Below are 21,732 nucleotides of genomic sequence, written 5' to 3'. Positions count from 1 at the left end.
TGTGATGTGGTGACAAGACCACTGAACTGAGAGTCAAAGGCTGGATTCTAGCCCTCGTTCTCTCCCATGTACCTTGCTGTTGAAGGAGGTCCAGACAGTAATTCGGGGCAGCTGTGTGTAGGGTCAAATCGCCACCTCCCTGGGCCTCAGTTCCCTCATGAGAGAGTTGGACCAGATGTTCCCTGAGCCCCTTCCAGCTCGAACATTTCAGGTTGTAATTTCTTAACGAGAATGGGTGAGGGATTGACAGATATGATCACACTCATTGCCGTATTGGAAATCCGAGGCTTCCTCTTCCACGCTGGGAAACTGAGACTTTGAGGGACCTACCCTGGGGGTGTGAGAGTCAGGATAAGTGGCCCCTCTGCAGATGTCAGAGGTGGGATGCTTGGGTGTGGAGGTGGGACTGATTCAGGTTTGGGAAATGGTTTAGGGAATAGCCAGCTCACATCGCGTCGGCCCCAGGGGTTGCAGGCGGCTAAGTAGAGCCAAAGTGTTGATTTTTTCAGGGAATCAAGGTCAAGTTGGTCCAGGTGAGAAGCTTGTACCTTGGGTCTTGTTTTTATAGCTGTCCAAACTCTTCATATTGCTTTATACCTTATCTATCAATTATTCTTATAAATTTATTTATTAATATTTATCTGTTGCATTCTCCTCTCCCTCACCTGACTGAGATCTTTGAGGACAGAGACTATCTCATTCTCTTCTAATCCCCAGCACCCAACACAGCGCCTGGCACAGAGTAGCTGTTCAATAAATATTTGTCAAATGAATAAATTAATGAATGAGTCGAAGGAGACAGGAGATCCGCAGTGCTGGGGACTAGGTGAGGGAAAAAATGTCCATCGTCTCATTGCAGTTCTTTCCACATGCAGTTACAGTGGTCACTTCATTAAGAAGAATCTACAAGTTTCTATTATGTAGGAAATTTTGGATAAATTACTACAAATGGGATGTAGAAACTGCATTGCCTTCTCCATGCCTGCGACGTGCCAGTAACTGTGCAAAGCTCTGAAGCCAGAGGCCGAGGCAAGAGTGAAGACAGACTGTCTTCTGGCACCAACATTTCTTTTCTTGTCTTTCAAGAAAAAAAATTCTTTTTCTTTTTTTTTTTTTTTTCTGATTTCTAACCCGTAATGCCATCCCTTTTGCCCCTCAGGAGATAACCGTTTTAACACCGTTGTCAGCGTGAAGGATTTTATCAGCACAGACCAATGGAAATCCATGGACCAAACCCATGAAATAACAGTTCCCCATCAAAAGTCCACCTAGAAGGGAGCTTGGCAAGGGAGCAGCACATGGGTGTGACGGGCGGCTAGTTAGGAGAGGAGCAGCTTCCCTGAAGGGGTCAAAGGGCGGCAGAAGTCCCCTTCTGCTCACATGATGTTATCTATTGTTGTACAACAATCTACCCCCAAACTTAACAGCTCATAAAAACTTATTTTTTATGACATTGTGGGTCATTCTGATTCATTCTTCTCTGGTCTTGCCTGGGATTGCTCCCACGGCAATACTCATTAAGACTCTTAAGACCCAGGCTTTAGGATGTGCATGACATCACCTCTGTCACATTCTGTTGGCCAGAGCAAGGCTCAGGACCAGCCCAGATTCAAGTGATGAAGAAAGAGATTCTACCTCTTCATGGGAGGAGTTGCAACTTCGTATTGCAGAGGGATACGGATGTTAGGAGGCACAGACTTGTTATTTTAACAATCCACCGCAGCTACCTTCACACCCCTGCCCCAGAGTTGAGAATGATTTTGGCAAATCTATTTTGTAGCATTGTCCCCTATGCCAATTTTCTGCATGGATTTTCAGAAAACTACTTTGTTCATTGGGGGCATTTATCAATGGAGTCTTTAACTGGGTACTTTTTGTAAGATTTTCCCTCTCCCTAGTTCCATGTCATTACTCTTGGTCACATATCCCCTGGAGCTAGCCTGCACATTGTCTTTGATTCTGTAAAAGAGTAGAAAATGGCCTATAGAACATTTGCTCATCTCAGAGGCAAATGCTATTCCCACTGATGGGAAACCCAATCTTCGTGTGTCTTTACGATTGTCCTTCCAACTTTATTCCCTCTAGTTTATTGCAGTCCCTCCCTCCTCCCCATGGTTGGACCCGGGCTGTGGGGAGTGATGTCTTTGGAGGTTTTGTTGGGCAAGGGTCCAGGAGATTAGGAAACAGTTCTCTGGTACAGGGGCTTCTTTGTTTGGAGAACTCAGAGCTGACAGTTTTATTCCCTAAGGGCATCTGCCAAACTCTTTCTTAGTTTAGCAGAATGTCAATGCTGAGAGTGTCCTACATAAAAGGGGGGGATGTAATTGCAGCGGTTTATATAGGGATGTCTCTTGTAGTAAACATCTTCCACAGCCCACCGCTGTGCTGGCAGCTCAGGGACGTGCAGGGGAGGGAGTCTCAGCTCGCAGAGCTGTCTGAGTGTGAGCCCAGGTGGTTCCTCCTGCTTTGGTTTCAGAGGTTTCCAAGCTTCCTAACTCTACCACATACCTAACAGACATTAAGACCTGTTTCTTGGGTGATGGGAAACACTGGCTGGAGGGAGGTAGACGCTAGGAGGCAGGTTCCAGGCCTGCATGCGTCCAGTTCACGGCTGGCTCCCCATCACTAGCTTTGTACTCGGGTGAGTCCCTTAGGCTCCGCAGGCTTGGTTTTCTCACCTGTAGTGAGGACCCCTAATAAATGGCACCTGCTTCCTAGGGTGTTTATGGGGATTAAATGAGATGGTGCATTTAAAGGGTCCAGGCCGGGCCTGGCACATAGGAAGGTCTTGTGAACGCACAGCGGGTGTGAGCACACACTCTCCACACAGCAGGCTGCTGCCTGAGCTGCCTACACTGTGTGGGCCTGAGTTGCCAAGAGATTGTACTGAGCCTTGCATTTCATGCAGCAAAATGTCTTTCTCCAGGAGAATCAAGAAAGCGATTACAAGTGAACACATTTTATGTTAGGGCAGAAGTACCCATTTTTAAGATTCATATGTGATTGAATTTAGAATTTTATGTAGAGTTATCACTTGTGGTTTCAAACTTGGTGGGGTCACTGAGGGAGACCAAAGATTCCACAAAATTTCTCTGAAGGACCCAGAGATGAGGCGATGGGAATTAGAGAGAGACAGGCCAGGTGGTTAAATGTTGGGAAGAGCGGTGCTGAAAAGGACATCGGCAGGCAATCTAGGCTCTGGTGTGCTAATATAGGAAAGAAAACAAGCTTGAAATCTGATTTAGGGGAAAAGTATCTACACAAACAAAAAGGAGGAACTAGGGATAATATATATTTTCCAAAGTAGTGCAGAATTTAGGGAAAAGGAAATGTTTGAGAGAGAAAGAGAAGAAAAAGGAAAGAGCAGCTAATAACTAGGTAACAAGCATTTTTGCATCTCCTTTTGAGTATAAATAATTATTTTGCAAAATCTTTTGATGCCAGTGTCCTATCTTGGCTGCGTAAATTAATTCAAGAAGCATTTTTTGAGTTGGCTACGCTTTGGTCCCTGAGGGCATAGAGACGAAGGACCCAGCCTCTCTGCTGAAGAAACTTATTGTTTAGCAGAAAAGACAATTATCATCACCCCAAAAAAGACAATACAGTATGATAAGAAGAATCATATCGTATTAGGCGAATAAGGCCCAGAGGAAGGAGTGGTTCACTCAGGATGGGAGGGATAGAAAGGGCTTGGGAAGACTTTTAAGAGGGAAAGCCATCTGATGGTGTTTTGGAGAATGAACAGGAGTTTGGTAGTGGTCAAGAAGATGGGGGATGGGCAGCCTGGGCAGAGGAGAGCTTGTTCAAGGGCATTTTTGGGGCTGGCAGGAGTACTAGCTTGCTTATGATAACGAGTGAGGTGGAGGTGTCAGGAGAGAAAGGCAGAAGCCAGCGAGCCACAGGCCTGGAGATCCAGGTGGTGATTGGAAGTCGGCGAAGGCCCGTAAGCAGAGCGGGCACATGCCTGTCCTTACATTTCAGGATGATCACGTTGCAGCATTGTGGAGGGTAGAGCAGAGGTGGCAGAGTCTAAAGGGCGGAGGCCAGTTGAGAAGCTACTGGAAAGAGAGTTCAGGAAGGGGATGCTGATTGCTAAACCAGTGGTCTGGAATGAGGAGGAAGGCATAGATTCAAGGGATGTAGAGAGGGTGCCGTGGACAGGCCCTGGTTCCCAGTTTTGACAAGGGAGTGGGAGGAAGAAGACAGAGCCAAGGGCACCTTCAGATTCAGTCTCAGGAGACAGGTTCATGGAAGGAGCAGGAGGACGGAATGCATTAGGTTTTGAATGAGTTGTATATAAGAGCTCCAAAGGACAGTGCAGTGGAGCGGTCACCAGACTTCTGTCTTAGCAGATGGTTCTAGAGCTGGAATCAGAGAATTAGCTGTCAGCCTGTAAGTGTCAGTTAAAACCCAGGGAAGCAAGTGGAGCAAGAGAGAGGAGAGAGGAGAGAAGAGGGGGAGGGCGGAACCCTAGGGATAGCACTCCTGGGAAGCAGAAGAAGGAGAGATCCTAACTTATGGCTCAGAGAGAGCAGTGCCTGGGAACCAGGGAAAAGAGAGTCCAAGAGAGGAGGGGCCAGCAAAGGGGCGGTGCTGCCGAGAGGGCAGGTGAGCATTGGCAAGGGGCCATCTGACTTGTCAGTTGGTCGGGGACTGGGGACCATTGCTGGCGTGGTCAGATCGCAGTTGGATTGAGGAGTGAAGGAGAGGTAGGCAGCCAGAGAATGGAGACAATTCTTTCCAGAAACTTGGTTAAGAAGGGACAGGAAGGAATAGGGTGGTAACTGGAGAAGGTGTCCTTTCAAGGGAAGGCCCTACCCTCCAGGAGAGGTCCCAGGTTGGGGGTCTGGAAGCAGAGTGGGAAGATCAGGCAGGGGGTAAACCACACCCACCAAATGGAGGCGTGAATAGAGCCAGTACCCAGCCAGGCATCCTGGTGGACATTCGTCTGCTTTGCTCCTTTTAGGTTTCACTCCCACTGGAGCAGAATGAGATGTGAAAGTGAGAAGGGGCTGCCATGACCATCTAGGCCAATCTCTTACTGTTCAGAGGGGTGAACTGAGGCTCAGGGAGGGAAGGGACTTGTCCGAGGCAAGTGAGGCCTTACAGGTGGCAGTGAGGCCTTACACAGAAATCTCTAGGCCAGAGCTCTCTTGACTACCTCCTGTTCTTTGCATTCATCCCGTTTCCATCTGATTATCCCTCTTGCCAGCTAAGGCCCACAAACCCTGAACTGCTTCATTCACCAACTCATCAACGAGCGCTTGCTGACCAGCCCCTGAGAACCTCACACTGTACTGGTTCCCAAGCTTTCTCTGGAGCCTCTCCAAGACTTACCCATTTTGGGAGCTGCCCGTCGCACAACTCCAGAGGGCGCCACTCACACAGTTGTCTCTCTGAATGGTGCTCCCTGCAGCTGTGCAGTGGGGGGCCCTGGGGCCTGGACCTGTCAGGGCCTTTGTGGAGATGCTCGGTACACTTCAGTAAGGAAGCCCTCAGGGCCACTGGGCTAGGGCATAGTTTTAAACTTGGCAGAGTCATTTTCCCATTGGAAAGGGAGCCGGCAGCTGAAGAAATGGAATGCTAACATGCCAGCACAAGGGGAGGCAACGTCATGAGTCATGTCAGCCTGGGGCGAGCAGGCCAGGGGGTAGGAATGTTCATGGGGTTGCGGGCAAAGGAAATGAAGACTCGAAATCCCCACGCGGACAGCCTGACAGCCTTGACTTTTCGTTCTCCTTTCTCGCTCTCTCCTTTCTTCCTGTAGAGGAGTTTTCTTAGACACCATCCTCCCCCGTCGAGACGACAATGGCATCAGGCCAACCATTGGCCAGCGTGTGCGGCTCAGTCAGGGAGACATAGCTCAAGCCAGGAAGCTGTACAAATGCCCAGGTAACTGAATCGCAGGGGTTCCAGGGCCTCCAGAGCACCATGGAGACCATTTAACTCAACCACCACAGGCAAACATCCCTGGTGCTGGGAAGACTCCTTGGGGGACATGAAGAGTCTCCCCCTTGGCAGTTGTCATTCCTGGCGTGCTGAGGTGCTGGACAGTGCAGAAAGCCCAGCGGTGGAGGGACTGCAGGTGGTGAAGCAAACAATAGGTCTTAGAGCCCACAGCTTAACCTGTGGGAAGCTTTGGAATTCTCCGGCAAAGCCCTGACGTTCAGAAGAGGAAGAGGCGGCGTAGTGGTGCAGTAGTGAACGGGAGTGCAATGCGGTGTGCCTCCCATAGGGGTAAAAGCAGTCTCCTTTCTATGGGGGTAGGGGATGTGGGTTTGGTAAAACAAGAACCCCAGGTTTTGCAGAAAGGCAAAGAGTGAAGGAGAATGCTTTTGAAAGGGTAGAAGCCAGCTTCCCAAACGCTGGAAGGCAGAGGGCATCTCAGTGCTGTAAATGAGATCATTTCTATGGGCTTGGGCTCTCCTAGCCATCCAGAGTGCTAGTCAGTGGCCAGTATTCTGCCATTGGAGACGGGACGGTACACTGGATCCAAGCAGATGTCTGCTTCTCTGCCAGTTCGAAACCCCCCGCCCCTTGGCTTTGCTCTCTTTGCTTCCATCTCCTTGGCTTCAGCATTGTCACCCCCGCCCCCCTTGCCTCCCAGCGGGGAGCTCACGTTGGCCCCTTTAAGCTGCTGAGCTTCAGTGTAAAGCGCTCCTTGACAGCAGCCAAGTTTTTACCAGTGATGGGTGAGAAGGCGATTTGGTGATTTGGGGGGGAAGAAAGAAATTCCATTACCAAAAGGTCCAGCAACCTTTTCCAAACTCCCAGACCAAACACGTGGTTCGATCATGGGACAGAATATTTGGAATAGGGGCCATCTTAGAAAATTAGACTCTCAACTTTTTTTCAAACGACACTGCGGGCAGCACACGCTCACTCGCAAAGCGACAACCATACTCGACCCCTAAAGGACCTCAGTGCTGGCACTGCTTCCCTCCAGGCCACCGTTCTGGGAGACCCCCCGACCATCTGTGCCCTGCACCTGCACAGAAAAGGTCTCTGGCTTCCCCAGCTCGTGTGCAGAGGACGGGGTGCTCAAAGGACCGTGTGGGACTGCTCCATCACGACACTCTGGGAAATAAGCCCATCCAGCTATTAGTCATCTGGGGGCATGTTAGGGCTGAAATACAGGATACACATATCATATAACCTTGCTGAATTGAAAGAGGAACCTTATAGCGTTCCCTGGGAAATGCCATAGTATTTATTTAGTTATAATGTATATGCTTCTTACTTCCCGAAAGGATTGGAAGCAGCTGGTAAATACCATGGAGCCATGCAGTAATGTGTATGTTCTTGCAGAACGTTGACGATTTTTCTAAAATAATTTCCATGGAACCCTCGGGGGTGTTCACTGCTGGGCATAATCCTCATGATGCCTGGCAGTTGTTCAGTAACATGATATTGAAGCCCCGATATCCAGGATTTCCTGAGGCCGATATGGGCCATTCTCCAGCTCTTCCTTCCTGCAGCTCCAAAAACTGCATCTTCAAATAGTTTCAAGTAGTAACTGAAAGCAAAGGTGGTTGCCGCGCAGACGCTGAATTGCATGTAGGAAAAGAAATGTAAGGAAGTGTGTTTCCCACACTCTGGAGGTGGCCCCATGAAAGGAGGGGCACTCAGCAAACCGATGTACCTGTCTTTGGGGTCTGAATCCCTAGAGATGAGGGGATACAAAAGCTGCAGCTTCCAAGCTTACGCATAACCTTTTCTTTTGAGGACAAATTAGGGGAAATATTTTTCACATACATAGGACTAGGTTCTAGACTCCAGGCAACCCTCAAACATTCAAGGGCAGACTAGCCTACTCTAGAATATTCCAGCTTCCTGTGCTTCTGGTCATTTTCCTCTGTTTTCTTGACTATTCCGTAGCTCTTTCAGAGGTGGGTAGCAGAAAAAGAAGAGACAAGATTCCAACTAACAGCTGAAATAAATTTCAAAGCATTTTCTTTTTGCTCCATGTGCTTGCACTTTTGTATTCTCTCTGCCACAGATATTATTAGCAGTAATTATAACGGCCACTATGTAGGGGGGGAACTCACAGTGTGCTGAGCACTGCACTGAGCCATTTCATGTAATGCAGATGGTTTCTTTAACCCTCTAGGTAGGTCCCACCCATTTCACAGAAAAGAAAACTGAGGCCCAGCAAGGCTGGGATATTTGCCCACCACCAAACAGCTGGCTAGAGAGCTGAGATTCAAACCTCTAGGTTGTACTCAATCCTGAGAGGCTCAGAAGAAACCCCTGGGGTGTTACTTTTTGGCCCCCAGGCCCGATTTTTGCTCTTATTGACATGTATTTGCTTTTATTTTATTGACATTTTGCAAGAAAAATGTCAATCTGCCTGACATGCTTTTTGCCAAGGTGTTCTGAGAGCTTTGGCTGGTAAAGGGGTGAATTTGCTCAGCAGCCCTGTCCAGGGGGCTGCATGGGTGGGGAGTGTGTGCACATGCCTGGATCACACGTGTTGTTTTGCTTGTGCAGCATGTGGGGAGACCCTGCAGGACACGACGGGAAACTTTTCCGCACCCGGTTTCCCGAATGGCTACCCTTCTTATTCCCACTGTGTCTGGAGGATATCGGTCACTCCAGGGGAAAAGGTAGGTATGAAACCACCTCAGGAAATGACAGCGCATTCTTTGAGTTGGGTGAGGCATGAGGAACTAGTATTATTATTAAGAGTAATAATAATAGCTGTTATGAGCACCTACTATGTGCCATTCACTGGGCAAGCTTGCTTAACGTTCATGATTTCTGGACTTTCCCACCAGCCTCCCCCATACAAATGGAGGCCTATGTACTAAATGTCTACAGGGCTATAAATCAGGCTCACAGTATGTAAAACAAAGTAGGTGCCACCCTCCTCCCTTGATAAATACACCATCAGGATGCCCTGGAAGGTGAGGATCCAATTTAGAATTTCTTGACACCTCGGAGCGCTGTTCTGGAAGGTGGCACTACAGGGAGAGCTAGCCCCCAACCACGGCTGGCCCCTCTTCCTCTTCCCAGCCCCAGCTCCATCTAGGAGCACCCAGGGCAACGCCCAGCCCACAATCCCAAGCACCCTCCACTCCTACCTTGCAAACAGCTGTTTCTTGACTCCTTCTCCAGTGGAGGTGGACTGGCCAGGTATGCTGTCCACCCTCGGGAGGATGGATCCAGGGCAGAGGTCCTTGTACACCTGGAAGTGGCCTCGGGGCTATTGGGGCAGGGAATTCCAAGGTCCTGGGCTCTGAGGTGCAGTCTAGGAGCTGGGAAAACTCTGTGTAGGCAATTCCTTTGGTTCTGAAGATTCCATGATCCTCTAAACTTGAGCCCAGCTCAGGGGTCTCTTTTGCCCTGGTCCAGGGGTGGTATATTCTTAACCTTTCTGCAGGGTTCATCTCCTTATATCCATTATTTGAACAAGGAATCCGAGGCCCAGACATTTTTTAAATTGCCCACATTCGGAGGAAGATATAGAACTGGGAACTGGGGCTTCTGCACCTCGAAGCTTGTATTTTTCCCTACACTTCACTGCAAAGCCAAGGGTTCTTCATGTTGTCTCAACCTAGATGCAGCTACTTCTGCATCTCTGCCCCTCGGGCCTGTCTCCCTGCAGTCATCCTGTCGTGGCTTCTCTCACAGGATCATGACTGCTGGCTATTTGGCCGTCCTCTTTCTAGACCCTAAGCTCACTGAGTACAGACATGGTTCACCTCAGCACCCAACACAGCCCATGGCACAGAGTCATACAATAAGTATTATTTGTTGAATGGATGTGTAGGTGGATGAGTGGCTGGATGGGCGTGCGGTGGGAGGTGTTGGATTTTCAGGTGCCTGTAGCCAATCTTCAGATATTCCTAATTCATCACTATAAAAAAAATGTCCACTTAAATGTTGAGTTAAATATACTGTGATAACTAGAGAGAAACAATGGCTTAGACCATTGTGAGCATTTTCTGCAGGCTGGGCGCTATTCTCAGCATATCGTGTGGAGTCTCTCATTTAATCCTCACAACAGCTTCATGTGATGGGCGCTATTACCACATCACTTTGCAGTTAAGGAAATGGACTCGCTTAAGGCTACTCAGTTTGTTGTATTGGGATTTGACCCCAGGCAATTTGACTCTGAGAGCCTGAATGCTTAACTATCATCCTAAATTATTCCACAAAGGGGACAGGCTGATAGACATTTGAACATGCATTCATACACACATACTCACATGCACACATACACACACACACACACACGCACACACACAACAGCCACACGCACGCATCCTTCCTCTGGCTCTAAGCATTTATGACTGTGTGGTTGTCATCGTGAGCCTGAGGAACTTCAGACCTGTCTGCCTTGGGCAGATGAGGTCCCTGTGCCTGCAGGAGGCATCCATGGGAGGGAAGAAGGAGGAGGGGGAGGAAGGGATCTGGCAATCCCTAAATTGTTGAATTGCCCTGAATAGCAGAGGCTCTGTGATCTGTTTGAACTGCATGAGATTCACCAAGCCTTAATTATTATTGCTGACTGGGGGCAGGGAGAATATATCATTGAAATTCCAAAACCAATTATTTCAACTTCTGCTTCACCCACCCAGCCTTCCCCAGAGCTGCTGGTCATCAGCAAACTTGACTGATTTGAGTTTCACCTCTTGTTCATCACCTCTTCCCCTATGGTCTTTATGGTTCACTAACATACTTAAATAATTAGCCTGAATAATTATCCGTTCATTCAGATCGTGAACGTGTTACCAAGGAAGTTGTAATAACGTTTCCTTTCTGAAATTTTAAAAAGCAAAGGCTGAAGAATTACATTGCAACCAGTTAGCAAGGACTACCGAGCCCTTCCACCTGAATGCTAGCACCGCAGGAGAGACGAAAGAAATCTAAATACAACCCCTGTCTTCAAGAGACTTAGAGTTTAGTTGGGGTCCTCCCTTCACCCCTAGGGAGTCTCATTTAATTGAAGGAGGGGCATTTGCTTGGCACTGGTATCTTTTTAACTTCTGAGGTGATTCTAATCCACAAGCAGGTTGAAAGAAAAGTCACACACACACACACACACACACACACACACACTACAACACAGCAGGTAAGCTGGCCAGTTATTTTCTGGTACTGACTTCATCTCCTAGGAGATCACAGGGCTTTGTGGAAGACGGTGCTCCTTGTCCTGAGACCTGAACAAGGGAGCTGGTGGACACACTCAAGATGGGCAGCCTGTGTGAAGAGCACTTTGTGTGTCCGGTTCATGGTGCATGAAGTGTACGTTCAGTGTGGCTTGATGTTTTAAATCGCCATTCATCAAGTGTCTGTTATGTGCCAGGCATGGCACTACACACGCCATGTACAGTTTCTCGTGCAGTCCCCTCAACAGCCCAATGGTGTGCATGTTTCTTTCCAGACAAGGAAGCTAAAGGCCCAAGAGGACAAGTGTTTTCCCAAGATTCCAGAGCCAGGAAGGGTAGAACTGGGAGGAAATCCAGATCTGCCTGCCTCTAAAATGCCTGCTCTAGAGTCGCTCTAAGATAGGGAGGGAGGAGTTCCAAAGAGGGAAAGATCATATCCATCTGGGAAATCAGGGAAGGACTCAGGGGGGAGGGAGGGGCCCCCTATCCAGGCATGGGAGGGTCTTATTCGCATGGATATATCAGGGTGCGCCAGGAAATAAGGTCACATGGGATGGGTGCTGGAGGCTCTGGAAAGTAATCAGAGCTTAATTTATGAGATGGGGGCATAGGGAGCTGCTGAAGTTTTCTGAGCACAGGAGGGATCTGGTAGACATGAGCTGTAAGTGCAAGATTGATCCAGAAGACCTAGTGTGCAGAATGGACGGGGGCACGGCAGGGAGGGGTTCCGGAATCATCTCAGCAGGAACAACGCAGGCAGGGCTGCTGAAGGGGCAGCGAGACTGACCTGGAGCGGGAACTCAGACATCTCAAAGCAAGAAAGTCCGTCAGCCCTGGGATAAGCAATAGAGGCCAAGGAGAGCTAACCCCAAGGTACAGCACCTCAGTGATCGGGGCGAGGGCGTCACCTATAGACAGGGAAGCTGGGAGGACAATGCTTTCTTTTGAGGTGTCCTTACCTCAAAAGGGGAGCGGGGAGGACAGGAGCCAGCCGAGGAGAGAGAACAGTGCACAGAGTGTGGTGGAAACCAGAGAGGAGAGGTTCAAAGCAGAGGGGCCAGAGAACAAGGACAAAGAACTAAGTCCTTTCGATGTGGCCGGGAGGGCACTGCAAACTTTGACCCGCAGCCCTCCAGCCTAAGGGGTTTACTTAGAGACAGTGGGACCCGGGGCTGTAAGAATAGAAAAGAAAGTGGCCAGCGGAGGGAGGAGAGTGAAGACGCTAGAAAAAGATGAACTGCCCGATAGCAAGGTCCCCCCGAGTGGGAAAAGCCATAGATAGGGTCAGAGGTGCAGGAGCTGGGGCAGGGCGCTTCAGGGGACTCTGGAGAGCGAAAGGGCTGAGAGACGGCAGGCAAGGTGCACACCGAGGACGGGCAGGGAGCCCACTTGGGAGCTGCAGACAGACAATCCCGGGCACGCTGCATGGCGGGGCTTGAAGGGGGCTGAAGGGAGAGAGCAAACCTGACCTCGGTCTGGGCCGTCTGAGTTGGAAGGGGTGCAAGTCTGTAGGGCCCCCCTCCCCCTCCACTGCTTGTGGGCAGGGGCACCACTGAATGGCCTCAAGTGTGTCCAGAGGGACTGGAAACCTTCCTTCCCAGTCCCTCGGAACCCCCCTCCCCAGCCTTCACTCCTCCTCACCTCTTCTGCCCCCTCATTCCAGACACGCGCACAATGACCCTGCTGGAGCACGGCGCGGCTCCCCAGACATCTCCTTGCTCTGTTCATGTCAGTCCCTTGCATCAAAATTCTGTCTGGCCCTCCTTCTCTGGCCCCTGGACCCCTATTCTCCTTAGGTTAAATGCCACCTCCTCCGAGAAGCCTTCTCCAGATTTTCCCGGGCAGAATCTAGTTCTCCTTCCTTGGGGCTCCAGAGTGCCTTTCTGTCCATCCCTTTCTTCTCAGCATTTATTCCATAGTGTTCTCATTGGCTTGGCACATCTGCCCTTCCCTCATTCTCTGAGCTCCTTAAAGGCAAGTACTCTGTCTTACTGATCTTTCTATCTTGATTGGCCAACACAGACTGGCACACAGTAGGTCAACTAACAATGGTGGAATGAATGAATAAATGAATGAATGCACTAACTGTAGGAAGGCTGTTAGACGCACCACACCTCAGAAGAGTGAGGTCATGGCCAGGGGAACACTGATCACAGAGGTGCTCGGATGCACTCGGGTTCACCCCAAACCCTTTGGAATGATTGATGATGTTTTAAGATCTTTTCGTATCTCTAAACTCCATTGACCTCTTACCTCCTTCCAAATCCCCAGTCTCAGCGCATCCCGACCAGTCTTTTTAATGCATCTTGCTTTCTATAAACCACCAAGTGACTTCAAAAGCCCAAGTTATTCCCCAGACAGAACCAAAGAACCCATCTCCTCTGTTTATTCCCCATCCTGTTTAAGGTTTATTATTGAATGTCATGAGGTTTCCTGTGAATGTGCTTTTGAGAGGACACTCCTACTGTGGTCTGAAAGCTCTGTATGCTAAAGGGTAACGTGAGAACACCGCTATGCCAGACGTATCTTCAAAACTCCTCAGGCTTGGCTGCCAAAACTCACTTTACGGTAACTCTTTGCAGATCGTCTTAAACTTCACATCCATGGATTTGTTTAAAAGCCGCCTGTGCTGGTACGACTACGTGGAGGTCCGGGATGGTTATTGGAGAAAAGCCCCCCTGTTGGGTGAGTTGACTTCAGAAAGCCTTAAGAGAGGAGTGCTCAGATGCTGTCTGCGATGCTGTTAATATCTGGAAGGGTCCATCCCGCCAGTCACAGGAAGCTCTCACGGGTCGGTGTCATTGTAAAACTCTGAACACTCCATTTGGCCGCACATGTTAAAAGCTTTTAAAACTGCGAATACTCTTTGACCCAGCCGTTCCACTTCTTAGAATTTATCCTAGGGAACTAATTAAGGAAGTGTGCAAAGCTCTCGCTACAGGGATGTTCAGTGAAGCAGGAAACATTGAAAACAATTTAAATATTGAACAGTAGGGGTTAGATGAATAAATTATAATACATCTTTTCAATGAAAAACTATCCAGCCATTAAAAATAAAGTTGGAGGGGGCTATTTATTGATACAGAAAGATGTTCATTGTACATTGCTACACAAAAGGTGTTGCAAAATAGGATATGCAACATGTAGGATTCCGTTTTAACAAAAATACACTTGTATATCGATGCAGGCGTTGCAAAACCAGATGCCTTCGGGTATAAGGTGTAAATGAGTGAGATGGGGCTGGTATAATAAAGTAAGAAGTGACAGGGAGTGTGGCAAACTGGACAGTAAATATCCCGACTCAAATTACCCAAAACAAAATTACTGAAAACATTGTGCAGCCTGGATTTGACTGGAAGAAACCATTTTGTGGTCTACAATATAAATATTCAGTAAAACAAGACATATAAATAAATAACACGCAGTAGTTATTTCAGGATGATGGAGTATTTTTTTAAATTATTCTGTTGTTGTTCTTGGTTTAGCTATATTTTCCAATTTCTCTATGATGAGCGTGTATTCTTTGGGGGAGATGAACAGTGCTTGAACTCATCCATGAAAAGGCAGGTGGACCTTTGAGTGAGAGAAGGTAGGCAGGTGGCATAAAGAGAAAAGTCAGGTCACTCAGGATTGGTCACCAGGGGCAGGTCTCTCAGGGTGACCAGGGAAGATTACCGTCATATAGAGGACAAATGGCATCAGTGTTAGGACAACGGACATGGGGACTCGTTTGGCCCAGAAATGTCCACCATGGTGGAGCCAGAATGAGAAGCAGAGTCATAAGGGGCCAGCTGGGAGGGTGTCCGCTTAGAGTGGGTTGTTCTCATTTTTAGAGTGCTATTCAGGGTGGGCTTCTGAGTTGGACCAGCGTAAGTTCGCGGTGCAGACTTTGTCCCTGGCATGTCTTCACGTAGGCAGAAAAGCCATACTTGTTATGCTTCGAATGACTGGCCTGAGTGTGAGCTGCTATTAGGACAACTGACCAAAGATGGAGGCCGGAAAGAAGGGAGAGAGCTAAGGTGGGGAGTTTCACTGCCAGACTGAGCCCAGCTTCGTTTCAGATTCTGGGGTAGATCGGAAGAGACAGGGACAGAGGGTCTGGCTGGACCCAGGGGGGCCTGGCAGGTACTAAGCTTCTGTATGGCCAAAGGGTCTCAGCCAGATCAGCTACCACTGAGAAAGGCACACAAGCCCACTCAGTCCAGAGGGCCATGAGTTTAAATTCCTAAAGGTACAAATAGACAGGAATTTGTAAAGAAGTTTTGATGAGCGCCCTTGCACTCTGAGAAAGGAAGCACAGGGTGGGGGGCAACCTCATGGTTTGCTGTGTATACTTCTGGATTATTTGGCTCTTTTACAAGAATGCATTCAGATATTATTTTATAATTAATAAAAGAAACTGTTTGGGAGGAGTTTCATGATAACATGGAATCTTGGGGACCTTAGAGTCACTTAATCACACACCTTCATGAGAAAACCACACTCCCCAAGTGCAAAACCAACTCGCTAAGGCCACACAGCCTGCTGGTGGCTGAGATCAGGTCAGAACTTAGATGCCCAGCTGATGGGGCAAGGGGACTGCTGAATCTAGAAGGGGCTCCCCATAGGACTGCCATGATTCGTTGTTTATCTGAAATTCAAATTTAACTGGGCTTCCTGTATTTTTGTTTGCTAAATCTGGCAACCCTATACCCCCCAGGGAATGTGATAGACTTTAAAAAACTCAGGAGGGGGAAGCTCTCTGTTCCTAAAGTTCCATGGAGAGGGCCAAGGCACGCTCCTGAAAATGGGCACAGGCAGAGGGATTTCCAGCTGTTCCTTGAACTTGAAACAAGAATTTTCTCGCTGCAGATCCTGGGAACTCTGATTACACGTTCAGTGATTGGGTGGAGCTTTTGCTGTCCGTCATTATCCATGATGGTTTTTTGTTTGGGTTTTTTTTTGTTTTGCTTATATTTTACACACTTTTGCAGTGAGTGTGTGTATGTGTATGTGAGAGTGTGTGGATGTGAGAGAGAGAGAGAAAGAGAGAGAGAGAGAGAGAGTGTGTGCGCGCGCGCGCCGAGTGTGCTGTAGCCAAGGCATGGCCCAGCGCCTGTAACCGTCATTCTTCATTTGCAGGAGTTCTCCTTTGCCAACTATTTGGCCTGCTCTGATGTTTCCAAATGCAGTTGTTAGTGAACTTTTGTGTTTGGAACAAGTGCATTGTGTGGGCCGAGCTGGTCCCTGGGAGGGGTCAGTGCCATGAAATCTGCCGGGAGGAGGCAGGTCAATGCCCCTTTGGCAGGAGAGAGAGCGGATTAGGGCGGATTGTGAAAGTATGCATCTTGCTCTGAAAAACTGTGCATCGCATATTTTCCCAGGGCAGTGTGTGAAAATCCAGGCATAATGGACGCATAACTTTTTATGAATGAACCCTTTATGACTCCCCATGGAGTCCACTTGTAGTGTCCTCATCTGCATTTCCTCTTCTTGATATCCTTATTAAACTCCTCCTCCAAAGGCAGGAACCAGATTTCAGTTTAGGAATCTGACACCTTTTCTCTAGTCCATTTTCTCTCCAGCCTGCTAGTCTCCTTGGGAGAAGGGTGTTTGGGGCCCAGCTTTTCACATAGTGATTAAAGGGAAATGTAAGTAGATTGAGAACATTTCACGGCTGCTTAAAGATAGCAGGTTGTTTTTTTCAGTGTCGGGGGTCACTGAGGAGATTGCACCTGAAGAGGGGAGGAAGGTGGCCGCATACAGAACCATCCAGTAATCTGAAACACTGGCCTGTTAATTGGATTCCCCTCCCTTATTTCTGCTAGAGGAATTACTCTAACAATGTACTTTTGTAGGCAGAACGGTCCTCGGGCATTCTGTCCCCCCACAACGCACACAAAGGCTTTTCTTCCGCCTTCCCTGAAGTGGGGAGGGAAGTTCAGAAAGGCCAGGCTGGCCAATCAGTGTCGCGTGGCTCCTCTACTAAGGGCTCTCTGGGCAGGGGCGGCCCCCCAAGTGAGCAGAACCGATGGCATGAATCAAACTGGCCAGCCTGGTGTTGCCACAAGTTTGCTTTAGGGTTTGAGTCTTTGATCTTCATTCCTATGTGTCTGTTTCCAAATTGGGAAATGGGAATAGTGATTATATTCCAGACAGCAGATTTGATGTCTGCTGATCCAAAAAAGGTGCAGTGTTCAGAACTGCACCTCAAACAGAGGAGTTCCTTTGGATGGTGGTGGCGGTGATGGTGATGATGATGAAGAGCGTGAGACTGATGATTGCCAAGGTTCAAATCCTGCTGCCACTTACAATCCTGAGTGTAACTCAGCTCAGATTCTCCAAAGCTCAGTTTTTTCAGAAATGAGATTACTAATAGCACCTATTTCAGAAGGTAGTAGGGAGGCAAATAGAAAATCCATGTAGAGTGTGTAGGACAGCGTCTGGCATAGTCTGGTTCAATTCCACAGGGAGCTTTTGTCAGAACCATTACAGTGAAGGTGAGAATCTGGAGACATCAGTCCAGGGACAATGTAGACGGTTCTAGTTAAGAATTACAAGGTGATCTGGGGAGACGTTGCTTAGACATAATTGGTCATTTATTCTACCAAGTCTAGCTCTGCCAAGGCAGTAAAACACACCTGAGCCGGTAATTCCTGTCTCCTCCGGGGTACGGAGCAGAGGCGGGTGGTCCTGTGGCCCATGGGTGCGTGGTTTCTTAGGCAGCAAGGTGGTGGAAGTCCCTTTCTCTTTTGAAAACTTCCCCAGCGGCTGTGACAGCTGGGGTTTTAAAAGGAGAAATTTGGACTTGAAACTCGGTTTGGCTAAGAGAGTTCCTTTTGTGAACCGTCATTGCTTCACTGCTGTTCAGTGGCTCCGTCTTCTCACTCGTGAGCAATACTTCCCCAGGCTTACATGCTGTGTTCCAAGAACTAATTGATACTAATTGGCCATGCCCGAGGAACCGTTATTGGAAGTGTATAGACTTCTGATGGATTTTTCCTTGCCCAATTCTCAACAGCAGTTTTAGCTCATCTCCCTTAATATTAAGCTCCCCAAATCCGAAAGGCTACAGGCAACCAGAATCAGAAGGAAATGGAAGATTAGCAACCTCTACCCCTGTGTCTCCCCAAAGAATGTCGACCACAGTTGGCCACTAGGTAGTGTCTGTAGTGACATTTATTACTCCCCCAGTCTCACCCCCCCGCCCCAGTTCTCAGAAGGGCAGAGCAGCGTTACAGCTTCAAGGGGTCGATCCAGTGGCTAACACAGTGCTGGCCATAAGAGGATACCCACTAAACATCTGTCAAATGGACTTTAAAACATGTTTTGGAGATAAAATTCATGCCCCATAATACATCTCATCATTAGCGCACGTAAGTCAGTGGTTTCAGTGTGCTCACAGAGCTGTACAGCCACATAGTCTGAGAGCATCTTCATCATCCCCCAGAGAAAGCCCATACCCATTAACCGTCACTCCCCCTCCTCCCCACGTTAAATGGATTCTTGAGTGACTCACACAGTCAGCGCTTGGTGGAGCCACGGATGCTTTCCGTTCCGAGAGACCCTGACTGGATTGTGTTGTGAGCTGATGATGAGTATGACTCAGTCCATCTCCCACCCCACCCCTGTTCTTGCCCTGGCTGCCATCCTTATGTGGCATTGGAAATTATATGGCCAAGGATGACCATGTCCTGGGAAGGCCTGGCCTTCCCCCTTTTCCTCTGTAAAAGGTCCAAATTTCACACAATGTACCCAAGTGTCTAAGAAATACACATTTATTTGTATGTTCAATACCACAAGTTCAGTAGCAATTATGAGCCCCTTTCCATCAGGTAGTGGGAACTTAATTACAGTCAATTTGTGGTTTTTCCCACAGGGTGCCAGTGGGGGGCACACTTTGTGCCAGGGCATGGTGTCTGGCACATTGCCATCCCAACTGGCATTGCTGGGATGTCCTCATCCCCCTCTTGTCTCCAGTCCTCTGTCCACCTCAGTGGCTGCGGTGCCTCCTCCTTGGCTCTGCCCTAGGCCAGTTCAGATTGGTACCAAGTCCACATCTCCCTAGAAGACGTTCTATGGGAGACGTGCTATGGCTCCCCAGGCCCTCTGGGCTATGGGAAAGTCGCTTCCATCCCCTCCCAGGAGTCCTGTTGCTGCCGTCGTGTCCCGCTTTCCCTGAAGAACTCTGCATGCCAGTCTCCTGGCCTAATGTCTTACGAAAACACACAGACACTCCTGTTCTGACCCCAGGTGGGACATGGGGAATCCAGGGTCTTGTTGCCCCTCCAGGCTGTGCCAGGGACTGCCCTGGGGGCACAGCTCTCTGCTTCTCCCAGCTCCTTAAACCTCCTTGGGGTCTCTATCAACCTTCTCCACCCAGGGCACAGGGTCCTTTCGGAGGTTCCATGGTGCCCTCTCCAATCTTCCCTCCCTCTAGGAGAGGATTTGCTCCTCCATCCTAGGAATCTTTCTAAGACTACAAGGCAGGGGAAATGTGCTCTTATTCACTGTGTATTTTCCCAAATCTTTGGTATTGTGGCCAGACTTGTGGAATTCAAAAGCCAAGAACTGATTTTGTCATCACGTGTCCTCTGGCCACCCTTCCCCGAGACAAGGAAGGCATAAGGCATGCTCCCCGAATAGAAGGGTGTATATGTAATAGAAATACCAGGGAGGACACTCACCACTCGCTCAGACCACCATCCCACCACTGGCCTTGCTGGGACGTCCTCATCCCCCTCAGCACCTCAACAAGACCCACTGGTAGGGGAGGGGGTGCCTGGGCCACACGCAGGGTATTTGATCGATGGGCGTCTGAGACTCTCCTGAAGGAGGCATACAGGCGTGTGACTGTTTCCATCCCAGCTTTTAATCCCGTATGTGCTACAGGATGAGTTGCCCAGCGAGGACTGCTCACCTTGAACTGCATTTGAAGCAACACTGCTCTCTCTCTGCCTGCACTGAGTCCCTCCGTCCTGTCCGCCAGCAGCCTGACCGTTCTTTTCCGCTCCCCAGGTAGGTTTTGTGGCGACAAAGTCCCGGAGCCGCTCATCTCCACAGACAGCCGGCTCTGGGTGGAATTCCGAAGCAGCAGCAACATCCTGGGCAAGGGCTTCTTCGCGGTGTATGAAGGTTTGTTCATGATGAGAGGAGCCGCCGGCGTGGTTCCTGATGTGCCTCAGTCCTTCACATGCAGCCGGTGTCCCTTCCCACCCTTGCACGTGTGGCAGCTGCCGGAGCCCTGAGGGTGGGGCAGCACCGTCCCCTTCTCCCACCTTATGGAAGCTGAGAGGCTAGCTGGGCTCCCTTCAGGACAGGCGCCATCTACCTGTCACCACCCAGCGGGGATGGTGTTGTGTTGGGGGTTATAGAACACTTTGGAAATGAAAGCAGCCTCTGAATAGCTGTGTGAGCCTGAGCAAAGAATCCAAACCTCTCTGAGTCACATTTGTGAAAAGAGGACTTTGGACAATGTCAAGGAATTTCCAGCTACATTTCTTGGAAGGGCCTCTGAGGCCATCATCGTGGTTGAGTTGAGGGAACCAATAGGTCTGGGCTCTAGGCAGCTGCCACCAGGGCAATTCTGCTTCTGTTTGTTCCACATATTGGGTTTCTCTGGCTAGTTACCCCTGTGCCCGCCCTCCACCCAAAGGAAAACACTAAATAGTTATTAAGGCCCCTTAGGGACTTAAATTGTAATTTTGGAGAGGCCAGAGCTTTGTTTTTATAAAGGAAATAGCGTGCGTGTGCGTGTGTACACATCACTCTGTACCAGAGACCTCCACCCTCTGCATCAGAATCACTGGGGGATCTCAAACCCCCGGTGATCACCCAGACACACTTGATCAGAACTTCTTGGGATGTGGCCCTGGCTCCCATAGTTTGAAAAATCTCCCAGGTGATTTTGATGCACAGCAAAGGTAGAGAACCACTGCTCTATACAGTTATTTTCTTTATATGAGAAAAATTCAGAGTTGCAAACACAGGAGATTATGCCTTTCCGGAGGCACAGTCTTGGTTGAATGGAAATGAAAATGTTGGCAAGTGGAGCCACCTAGTGGTGTACTTCCTTAGTAAGAGTCTGACCAGGGACCCCCCTTTCCTTCTGGCTCTTTTTCTAAAGCTACCTGTGGGGGAGACATTAACAAAGATGCCGGTCAGATTCAATCTCCAAACTACCCGGATGACTACAGACCTTCCAAGGAATGTGTTTGGAGGATTACGGTTTCGGAGGGATTTCACGTGGGGCTCACCTTCCAAGCTTTTGAGGTAAGTACTGCTGATCTTAGACACTGTGCTCTATAAAGATACGTTTCCATTTTTTTGGTTGAAAACAGGAACCTAAGAGGCCATTTCAAGTCCATAATGCATTTTGCCAGGACATCTGGTTATCAGAGCCTCTGCAGGCTTTGAAATCACATCTGCCTCCTTGCTGAAGGCTGCTGGAGAGGGTGGGGGAATAATTGAAGCAGAAGTCGTCTAGAATGGGATCCCAGGGCGTTTTGTTGAATCTTTCTTCCCTGTTTATCATGACTTAATCTCTTTGCAGCTTGATTCATCCTCGACTTGCACAAGTAGGAGACAGCTTGGAAAAGCCCAGGACACGTTTGGGTCCTTTTGTCTCTTGGTTAGATTT

General features: G+C 48.9%; 1 protein-coding gene across 1 annotated transcript in view; it reads left to right on the top strand.

Moving 5' to 3' along the window:
• Positions 1-21,732, top strand: part of TLL2 (tolloid like 2) — a 130,331-nt gene that overhangs the window by 86,193 nt on the left and 22,406 nt on the right. Inside the window, exons 8-12 of the mRNA XM_004268391.3 lie at positions 5,768-5,892; positions 8,491-8,606; positions 13,697-13,799; positions 20,112-20,228; positions 21,220-21,365. Coding sequence (XP_004268439.1) covers positions 5,768-5,892; positions 8,491-8,606; positions 13,697-13,799; positions 20,112-20,228; positions 21,220-21,365 — 607 coding nt within the window. The remainder of the gene's footprint in view (positions 1-5,767; positions 5,893-8,490; positions 8,607-13,696; positions 13,800-20,111; positions 20,229-21,219; positions 21,366-21,732) is intronic.

The sequence above is a fragment of the Orcinus orca genome, chromosome 14 (assembly GCF_937001465.1).
Source record: "Orcinus orca chromosome 14, mOrcOrc1.1, whole genome shotgun sequence".
In the NCBI taxonomy this organism is placed as follows: Eukaryota; Metazoa; Chordata; class Mammalia; order Artiodactyla; family Delphinidae; genus Orcinus; species Orcinus orca.
Note: the sequence above shows the minus strand (reverse complement) of the source record. Positions and strands in the feature narration are given on the sequence as shown.